The sequence below is a fragment of the Athene noctua genome, chromosome 1 (assembly GCF_965140245.1).
Source record: "Athene noctua chromosome 1, bAthNoc1.hap1.1, whole genome shotgun sequence".
Lineage (NCBI taxonomy): Eukaryota > Metazoa > Chordata > Aves > Strigiformes > Strigidae > Athene > Athene noctua.
Genome location: NC_134037.1, coordinates 102,744,695 through 102,755,276, shown reverse-complemented (window position 1 = coordinate 102,755,276; position 10,582 = coordinate 102,744,695). Strand labels below are relative to the sequence as shown.

Sequence of the window (10,582 nt, the reverse complement as noted above, 5' to 3'; positions counted from 1 at the left end):
CTAGGAAAGGAGAACACTTTGCTGTGTTGCACAGAGCACAACTGCATGGCATATGTTGCCTTTGTTTCAGGGCGTGAAATTGGTAATTCTGGCTATTTTGCTGTATGAATGCAGAAGCGGGAACTTGAGACAGGTATAATTTAAGCTTTGGCTGTTTTACTCATAAGAACACAATGCAGCATGCTCAAATACTGATGTCTATAAATTTTATGAAGCATGGCATTTTTATTAACTTCCTCTAAAATTCAACTAAAAATTGTCTGACTGAAAATGACACGAGATGGTCAGTAGGTAGAAAGATGACTTAAGACCTAAAGCCATGACTGGAGTGTTGCTGTTGCCACTTGCTGAGAAAAGCGGCAGAAAGCAAAACTGTAGAAATGTGGTAAAAGAATGGGAGAGGAAAAAAAGAATGAAAATAGCTTATCTAAAGTTTTATAAGTGATGACAGGAACATGCTGTGAAAGTCAGAAGCCACATTAGGGGATGGAAAAAGATGATCAGTGTATTGCAGTTACAGCGTTATGCAAATGCGCAGCTAGAGAGAAAGACATTGTTAGGCCTTAGGAAACCCCTAAACATGAAGGGGAAGGTAGAGGAAGCAGATCACAGTCTTAAAAGGGAGGAAGTTTCATAAAGGGAAAAACACAGACAAGAAGTGTGGCCTACTGAGGTTAGTAGGTAGTAGTGCTAGTAAATACTGGTCTGTAACAGTCAGAATCTGCACAGGTCATTCTGCTTTTTTTGGGTGGAGATGATCTGTGATGGCTGTTAGCTATGGCTCTGTCAACAGCGTTAACGTTCAGAGGTCACTTTAAATGTACACTGGCTTTCCTCAACACAGTGAGGCTGGAAGCAAGAAATTTTCTAATAAATATACCTTTCCCAAGATCAAGTATTCCTTCTGCCAGAGGGTTGCTTACATGGGTTAATACTTCCTGCAGCTGTCTCCAGAGTTATTTCGTTCCTATTTAGGTCTGATAATTAATAAAACTGAGCCAACTGAAAAACCATTTAGTCAAAAACCGCAAGCTGAGAGTATAACACCAAAGACAATAAAATACAACCTCTTAGTCTTAACATGCATCAAACCTAAATGTGGACAGACTTAGTACTGAGCACAGTCACATTTCTATACTTGGCAGGCAGCTTATGCAAAACTAAAGCATGGCAAATTTGAAGAAAATGTAATACAGACTTGAAAGCGGCTGTTCCTCTGAAGCACCAGATTTAACCAGGTCAACTCAATTTCTTCCTTCACGTCGGTGTCTGGCATGACTTTAAGAAATGCTATTATGACTAAATACTAGGAATGAGAGAAAGGAAGAATAGCTTGAAATTGAGCAAACACCTGGAAGGGAGAACCAGGCCCATAAGGGCTTTGACTAAATTCCTGGTTTTTCAGGCATACTGTAGAAGATGCACAGGCAGCTTCCTTGCTATCACAAGTGACTGTCTTGAAATACCTCTCCTAAAACAGCTTCGGGCCTCTCTACAACCAGAAAATGCATACAATCTTCAAGCAGAAGCTTGCTTTCTTGTCTTTCAGCTACTTCCCACTGAGATTATCCATTACTGTCTGATAGTAATAATGGGCTTTTTCTTCTTCTGTAATTTTATAAAGCTTTGAGTGCTCTTGGTAAGTATATTCCAGCCTCTCTGGTTGTCTTGTCCTGTGACCCAGTTGGCTATTCCTTCTGTAAATTCTTTTAATAGCAGTCAAATCAAAGCCACTCTCTTAATACTGAAGCAGATTCCTGCAGCTGTGTCCCTCCTGCTAACCTAGGAAAGGTAGAAGTGCTTAATGCAGTCTGAAGGCAAAGTCGATAATAGCTCTGCACCTAGCATTATCTCCTTTGATTCACGGTGAACTGACCTTCAAAGCAATTGAGCACTCTTTTGCGATCTGTACTGTTTTTCTCCTCTTAAGTGTAAGTAGTATCCATCTAGACCGGGTTTACACAATAACCAACCCAGCCAGTTGAGAAAAAGGCCATGCCTTTCCCTATAGTGAACTAAACCACTTAATGACTTATTTTTACTATCCACAATGGTACTTTCGAGTATGCATTTGCTTTGCAATATGGTTCTGCAAGCACTTCATTTAGAGATCTAAGCCTGTGGAAGTCTCGGATTTGTACTGTGATCACTGTGTTCTTCTGTTAGCAGGAAGTTACTAAGACTCAAAATGAGGCTGCTGGAACTGTAAGAGCCCAGAAAAGTCTCCAATGTGCTTCAGTGTCCTCTAAGATTGTGGGTTTTGACTTATTACAAGTTAATATGCAAGCTGTATGTACACTTGGCATTCAGTTACATTAAAGGAGCTACAGCAAAAAACATGTAACAATCTGGCATCCATAACATTAACCATGACAGAGACGTGAAGGGGATTTTGCAAGTCTTTCAGAATTCAGAAGCCACTTAGTATCAAGAGGAGATTAAGAATTTTATATATATATATATATATATAGAAAAAAACTTAACCTTTCTATAAACTTATTATAGATGACCACACTTCTTGATCAGAGAGTACAGTCAAACTTCGTCAATTTATAGCTCTTCACTCTGCATGTACTGGAGTTATGATCAAGAATAATTCAATGAAACAAGAGTTTATAGAATTACTTTATAAGAGAACTTTTATTTAACAATCAACTGTCTCAGTAAATTAAGTTGATAGGAGCAACCAACTCTTCAGCACTAACAGGGCCAAGTACCTGGTGAGTTTATGACTTGACTTCAGTTTCTTCTGCGTGAGGTAGTGTATCCCAAACTGGTTCTCGAATGTGTTCAGGTATCTTCTCTATCTTAGTCTAAAAGGAAAGCAAAGCAACCATTTATTATACCAACTAGTTAGCAGCTAACTACCTTGCTTTCTTTAGTCTGAGAGATTTATCAGATTAAAAATGCCACCTAGTGGCGTTTTCAAGCAATACAGCCTCTTTACCGTTTAGTACGTCAGAAAACGTTCCTTCCAATCTACACACACCTCCTCTGCTGACTTAAAAGACTTTTGTAGTTATTGGTACTAGTATCAGGACTTAGTCTCATGACAGTTAATAACATGAGATGGAAACTTACCTTTTTAACTTCCATGGCAACCCCTTCAGGTAAGTTTCGTTGAACATACTCCAAGTAAACTGCAGCAGTACTGCTTGTTAGGTATTTTAACTAAAACAGAAAAAATGTTATTTTAATGAACTACTATTAATAATACTTCAAACAGAATACAGAAAAAATGAATTTGCCCTAACTTCCCTAGGTCTTGCTGTGGGACCAAACATTCTACAGGAAGGCAGCTTCCGTAACACTGGACAGCTGAGCTGTACGCAACTCTCATGCAAGTATAAAGTATTTCACTCCACAGAACTGCACTTACTGCCTATGATCACATGCATGGATTATAATGGAAGTGGTGGATCTTAACACTGCAGGTATCAGATGAAATTAATTCTAGGTAATGCAAGCTTTTATATACTCTCCAAGTTCAACCTTGTTATAAATCCTGCAATTCCAAAATTCTATTGAAATTTGGTTTTCTATCATACTTTCTCCTGGATGGCAAAAACAGTGCTTATGGTCTGTGGGCAGCCATTGGTACTGCACTGTTATCTGTGGACTTAAAGTCCCATTTTGCTAAGCACTGTGCAAATACACAGTAAGACAGCCAGGAGCAACAAAATGCTGGCAGTAAACCTTTCTTATAAGAAAGTTAACCACAGCTCTAAACCATACAGAAGTCTATGTCATCAGCCAAGAGCTAGTGGTCTGTATACACTTCCTTTCTTGTATTTCCCCCACGCAGTTTTAGTTTGCCACATGATGTTACATAGGGCAAAAGTATGTGTGTTCAAAAACATCAGACAAGCTCACAAAGAACAGAACCCTTAGTGACTGGTAATGACAATGACTAAGCTGTATCGTCCTCCCTTCCTGAGAAAGCTTCTATCCCACTGATTCTTGGAAACCAAGAGCATAACATATATAAAAGATAGCCCTCAATTCTACCTTATTTTTTAACAGCTGTTAAGGTGATGGTCAAAACCAGCCTTTTAATTCAAAAATGATGTAGGCTGTACATAACTTGTGGCACATTTGATGTACCTAGCTCATCTGTTTTCTGTGATTCTCTGCACTCTCCTTCCCAGCCCTAGTAAACAGGAAGTTTGTGTTCATTCCTGAACTAACATCTATTAACGTCTTTGAATTGCACAGCTAGAACGTAACTGTTCTTTTTATGGCTTTCTTACCTCCAAACACATGTAATGTGTTCTCATTTCATACTGAACTCTGTGCTTCTTGTAAATGTGTACAGATTTTAAAAGTGTCAATCGTTCTATTGTCTTTGGAGGTTTATATCTGAACAAAACACAAAAAGAAAATTTCGTTTTATATAAAGCATGGTAATACAAGTTATCTGAAAGAGTATGCTGAAATCCCCATTCTTATTTGACGTTTAGAAGACATACAAGGAAGTATTAAACACTGGTACAGTTTATTATTAACCCACACGGGCATGGTTCATACTCAGGTATTAACGAGCATTAGTTCAGTGAAGCTAGAGCATTGACAAGCGTACTCAGAGACTGTCAATATCCTTCGTGTAGTTAAAATGCACTTTTACTATGGCAGCACTAAGTGTAGAACTGCTGCTGCTTTCTCATCACTGTGCTGCCATCTAAGAAGCATTAGATTAATAATCTGAGAAAAAATCCCAGATTACACCTGTTTCTTCCAAAAAAGAGAAAATACTTCTAAGCCTTGAACTGGAATTACAGTAGATGACCTAAAAAGTGTCTGACACCACATCACTCTACATATCAGTTACTTACACTTTTTCAACAGAGATGCCAAGTTCTTCAGCTGCAAGCACTGCAAAATATTCATAGCTGTCCAACACAGCTTTATCGTGGCCTTTAACTAGAAGGGACACCCTCTTGTACAGTGTTTCTGGCTCATCTGAAATAGATACCTGCATTTTTAAAGAAAGATCAAGTGTTACCCCTCCATGTTCTCCTTAATGCATGCACTGCATATTTTCTTAGCCTGTGCACCCCATTTGTAAGAGAGGAAAAACCCACACACTGTTAGCTGCTTATTTTAGTTTATCTGCATGAGGCTGACAGTATTACCTTGTTTGACAGTTCTCACTTATCAGGGAAAGCAGAAGTGTGAAGAGATACCTAACTTCTGAAGATTTCAGTAAAACTTTTTGATGGGAAAAGGAAAGTGAATGCGGGATAAATATAAGGAGGACAACAGAAAAGGCAAGAATAAAACTCATTGTTAAAGCAAGTCTGGAGCAGCAGTATTTGTATTTTAAATAACAGTGTGAGAATACATGAATTCTCAGACTTCACTTGGATATGGACAGTAACCAGAATTCTCTCTTTACTATGTCAGTTATAAGGCTAATTTAAACATCGCAGGCTCCCCAGGCATACTGTCCTTTATCTTTGACCAGATGCAAGTTTACAGCGTTCATTTACAACTTTGTGACTTCCAGTTTGAGCTTCAATTTCTGATGGCCTGGGCTCACTGATCATCTGAAAAGCCTTGATGTGTCCAGGAAGCACAGGTTTACTCCTGGGCAGTTTAGCACAGTAGGTCCAGCATGCACCAGACTGTCGGGCAGGAAGGCTGTGTCTGCACTGTAGATGTAATACTGCCTGTAAGATTTTGGCTTGCTTGCATGTATTGTACAGATTGAGCGTGTGTTCCTCACATGCTCTTGAAGTCCTAGTCAAAATGAAGGCATTCAGAATCTAAATGCAATATACCCACTACATGCCTACATGAACTCCCCACCTCCATCAGCCCTGGGCTCCCAGTTTCCAAGCCAGAGACAAAGGCCTTAAGCTGGTGCAGGCACTGAACTGAATGTAGCCAAAAAGATGGTATTTCATAGAGTTACAGTTGCATAGAGAAGGAAGAAAGCGATTAAGAGGCAACTATGAACAATAGAAATCTTGCCAAAAAAAAAAAATCTCAAATACCAATATTCTAAAGTAATTCTTTCTCTATAGCAAATTTGACATCATTAAGACAGAATTTTAAAAAGCTGCAACAAACGAATTCAAGTTTTTCTGTACACCCTCTTTATTAATAAGACAATATATAAACTACCATTCTATAAACACTTACCAAAGGATTAGTCTTAGGCCCCTGTGTATCAACATGGGATCCAGCCAGCCGTGCTCCCATCAAGTCAGTGTTTCTAGAAATGTGGTAATGGAGAAAGCATAAAATAAGTTGTTAAAGTTGGATTTTTTTTTTTAGGGAGTGTGGAGGAGAAGTGGAAAGAAGGAGGGCCTTTTATACTTACAGAAAAAAACACTGCTTTTGCAGAATTCTGCTTGCATAATTGACAGAAAAAGCTGATCCCTATATAAAACAAATAGGTTATGGGTTGTTTTTCCCCAAACTGGAAAGTAGCCAGTTAATACACGTTTATTACAGGTTACTTTTTTTTTTTTTTTTTTGCACACCAGAACGTAACACATTCCTAGGTATTGATCTGCCAAACTACAAAGTTTGCTCTATTGGAAAACCCAGGAAAAGAGATGCACAGAAATATATTTTAGTATACAACAGCACTTAAAAAAAGAAACATCTTAAGGGAACAATGTAACAGTATGCAATTGTTACTAATGAGGCATCTGAATAGCAACCACAAAGCATTTTTTAGCAGAAGTATGTATTTTGTTTGGTGTCAGATACCATTTCTGTATATAATATTTTCTCTTTAGTTTTACTTTCACAGTACGACATATATCAGTTTTGAACTGATAAGCTTAAGTAGGACTTGCTGTTGTAAAAGTAATTGTAAACAGTATCCTATAAATACAAAAATTCAACTTCTGAATTTGACTGAAAATTTTCTGTTTTTTCAGCAACCAGTTCCTTATGATTTTGAACACTTGTTCTTTTGAACATTTAAATATAAATACTTTTAACAAGTAAATGGACTGTATTTAAAACATAACATGGTTTTCCTGTGTTAAAAAGGGAATACAACTCTTAATTAAGGTGTAGCATTACTGTCTTTCATATTTGAGTAACTGCTGCCTTCTGAACATTATGTGGCTTCTACCTTCCTTTCACTAATTCTCAATTTGGCAAAGTTATAGACTACTTGAGGAGAGCAAAAAAAAAAAAGAAGCCAGAACTCTCACTTAAGAAAAGCTCAGGGCTGCAGCTGAATGCTCTTATTTAACAAGTGCTGGAGTTATAGCTTTAAGACAGATGACAGATACCCCACATACCAGTTATGTAGGTGACTGTATAATCAAAACATCTGAAAACTGCCAGAATTTACACTTCCCAGGTAATCTTAATTTAGTTGCTTGTGAATATGCACAACTAACCATATGATGCTCTCAGGTTCCTAACCTTTACATATTAATTACAGATCAGCAGTGAATGAAGCTGTTTTCTTTAGTAATTCTGCCTCATTCGCTATTTATCCTACAACTTTTGCATCCAGTAAGGAAGATGACTGCAGGAAAAGGCAGGAGAGTTTCCGGTTTACAAAACTGACTGGAGAGCACAGCTGAATGTCTCCCCTTAGGCAAGCCTTTCAAATCCCGGCGTTTAAGGAGGAGCAGCAGAGTTACATTAAGTACATGACACAGTAAGCAACTAGGAGCACTGAATATTTGCTACTATAGTTGATGACCATTCATAATGTTTCAAAGTTCATGTTGGGAACTACCTGAGCCTTAATACCAAAAATTTAAAAAAATGCATCTGATAAAATTACCTTTTTCTTTGCACCTCAGTTCTCTATCTCTGAAGTCAGAATACTGCCTCCCTTTCATTCAATGCCAATATGAAGCACACTAACACCATCACCTGACATGCATCAGGGAGCAGACAGGCTCATGAGCGTAAAAGACTGTATTCAGTGCAGCGCTTAAACGGTGCGTGCAAGCACATGGCAAAGAATCTGACCCCAGATGACAAATGTAAGACTGGAATTGTAACTAAAAGCTGTATCTGGTTTGGGGTTTTTGTGAGGATGCAGTGTCTGCTATGCATTATTTTACTTCTAACTACTTGACCTTGTAATACATATTATTTGTATGCAAATACATGTATGATCACAGCATATTGTGTTATGTGGTTTTGGATAAAGAAATTTCAGTCTTCATGTAATAAAGATGAATAAAACAAAACCACGCAACAGTGGAGTTCTATAACACATACTAAGCTCTGCAGCCTTTACAATAGTCTATGGTTGTGCATATTATTCCCACCACATGCTTTCTCCTTTTGTTACTAATTATGCAGGTATGTCAGGAATTTTTTGTAAAAAAAAAGGTGCTTTCTGCAAATTTAGACAAAAAGATCCGCTGAGTACCGCAGGTAGTAAAGACAGCATTCAAGAGGCAGTAAAGTATATTTTAACAGCTTCCTTCGTTCTCTGATTTAAATGTACTTGATGCACTCTGGCCAGCATAGAAGGTAGAAAAAGACACTCAGACTGCAACACAACAGAATTCAATTTCCTGTGTAAACCAAGGCCTTGTACAAACCAAAATTATCCCTTTTCTAATGCAAAATAGCCTTCATTTTGTTTGGATGAGAGACTCCGAAGTACTCAGGAGATGGATACCTGAAAGGTAAGCAAGTCCAGAACACAGCACATACACAGAAGAACCGTTTAAAGCTTCAGAAAATGAATAGGAAACCCCCACCATCGAATTTTCTCAACTTGAGAGAAAACAATCGCTCTTTAAAAGTCAAAACCAGCAGAAAACATCGGTAGTGTAAAAAGTTTTGCTAATTTTTTTAGTTATAACTTCAAGATTTGAAACAGGCTTAGGGCACGACCACCAAATCCATTTTCCATTTATCCATCATCCCCTACGCCCAGAGTTACAGCCGCAGTAACAGGACTGCAGGACAGTTTGGAGGGTCCGCTACGCCGATGTCGACGGGCAGAGACACAGCTGCGAAACCCCAACCTTCCCCGAAGCCAGAAGGAAGCCACCTGCGATCTCCCCCGCCCGCGGGAGCCCACCGAGGAGGGCGGGCCGGCTCCAGAACAGCTCGCACCGGGAACGCGATGCCGGGGTTTACACAGCGCCGAGCATCGGCCCTCAGGCGTGCGGCTGAACTGCTCCAGCTGTCTTTTCCTTCTCCCCTCAGGCGTGAAGACGCCGAAGGAACGAAAAAAAGAAGAGAAGGAGGAGAACGGGGCTCACCCATCCCTTCTCCCGCCACACACCCCACCTGACAGAGCCGCCGCCACAGCCACCCGGCCGCCATCTTGTCTCCGCCCCAACCCGCCGGCCCGGAAGGAGAAGAGCGGCCTCATCCGCCATATCCCCCCCTTCTCCCCCGAAGACTCAGGCGACGGAAGAGCGCCCTCGCCGCCATGGCGGAGAGAGCACCCGCGGTGAGGCGGCGGCACTGCGGAACGCTCGGGTAGGGCCGCGATCGGGGGTGGGGAGACGAGTTGGGAGCTCGTATGGCGCCGGACGGCGCCATACGAGCTCCCAACTCGTCTCCCCACCCCCGTCCCCGCCTCCCCCGAGCGTTGTCTCAGCGAAGGATGCCCAGACCGTTTGCCGACAATGCTTGCCCCCCTTTGCCCTCACACACGCCTCTCCGTCCCGTTTTCTCCACTGCCGGAGGGAAGGAAGCGAGAACTGTTTAATTTTGGCGACCCCGAGGCAGAGCAGGTGACTTTTTTTTTTTTTTGGTTGCTGAAGGTGAGGTAAAGGAGGTTTCTTGAGCTTTCTCCCCCTTTCCGAGAAGGCTTTTTACCACAACTCGTTCTTGCCAAGAATACTCCTGTTCCACCCCCAAATGTATAGAGATGATTACATGGAATATTTCTTCTTTTGCCTGGAACCATTCAAAAATCCTTTGAAAAATAATTACACGTGAACCTAGTTTTCAACCTTCTCCCCCTTAAAAATACTATTTTTTTTTTTTTTTTAAAAAAAAAGGTATACAAGCCTATTAGCAAAACCCAGCCAACTATATTTTACCGAAGTATAAAAATGTCTGGAAGTGTCATATAAACCCCTTTCTTCTTACACATCTACATGGCAGTTAACGTCACAACACCGGTTCTGATCAGTACCAAACATTTAAGGGGGGTGTGTGTAAACAAGTACTAATTCATGCACTAAGCCATCTTAATACACACATCCAGGTAGGCAGTAACCTTAAATTAAGCTGCGTGCAAGTCAAATGCTAACAGCAGGAACCTGAAACCAGCATAGATCACAAGCTATATCAAATGTATATTTTTTTATTTTGTTACTTCCTCTGCCACCTAAAATTACAGTCTGTTTTTTACACTAAAGCACCTAAAATATTTACAACCATCTTCTAATAAAATAACAGTTAAATATTGAAAATAAGATTTTTCTCAAAATATGTTTTCTATATGTACATGTTTTATCAAAGAAGACTAAGTTCAACAGTGAACAGTTTTCCATCAACCATCAGCAAAAAAACAAGTTTTCTGAAATAAAACTATGTCCGACTTATGTACAAATAGGCAGAACAGCATCTGTTTAACATTAGCCAATGCAACACTTAATAATGAAGTCGATGTTCGAGG

At 39.8% G+C, this 10,582-nt stretch overlaps 1 protein-coding gene across 3 annotated transcripts; it reads right to left on the bottom strand.

The window, feature by feature from the left end:
* Positions 1 to 2,621: 2,621 nt before the first annotated feature.
* Positions 2,622 to 9,445, bottom strand: MRPS10 (mitochondrial ribosomal protein S10). 3 transcript variants are annotated; one of them, XM_074926020.1, is made up of 7 exons: positions 9,233 to 9,428; positions 6,326 to 6,384; positions 6,145 to 6,217; positions 4,833 to 4,972; positions 4,251 to 4,359; positions 3,082 to 3,171; positions 2,622 to 2,813 (listed from the first exon to the last, which is right to left on the bottom strand). In XM_074926020.1, the coding sequence occupies exons 1-7, from the start codon at positions 9,320 to 9,322 to the stop codon at positions 2,727 to 2,729; spliced, it is 648 nt and encodes a 215-aa protein (XP_074782121.1). In that variant the 5' UTR covers positions 9,323 to 9,428; the 3' UTR covers positions 2,622 to 2,726. The 3 variants fall into 3 exon arrangements, with proteins under 3 accessions (XP_074782121.1, XP_074782128.1, XP_074782136.1); XM_074926027.1 differs by having other exon boundaries at positions 9,238 to 9,385; XM_074926035.1 differs by lacking the exon at positions 6,326 to 6,384 and having other exon boundaries at positions 9,238 to 9,445.
* Positions 9,446 to 10,582: the final 1,137 nt, after the last annotated feature.

Bases quoted from the DNA above. Each gene is read 5' to 3' on its own strand.
- MRPS10 (XM_074926020.1), bottom strand. From the start codon at position 9,322: ATGAGGCCGCTCTTCTCCTTCCGGGCCGGCGGGTTGGGGCGGAGACAA. The intron at 6,385-9,232 runs GTGTGTGGCGGG...TGTTTTATATAG, and splicing joins CGGCGGCTCTGTCAGGTGGG to GGATCAGCTTTTTCTGTCAA. The intron at 2,814-3,081 runs GTAAGTTTCCAT...CTTTCCTTTTAG, and splicing joins TTGCCATGGAAGTTAAAAAG to ACTAAGATAGAGAAGATACC.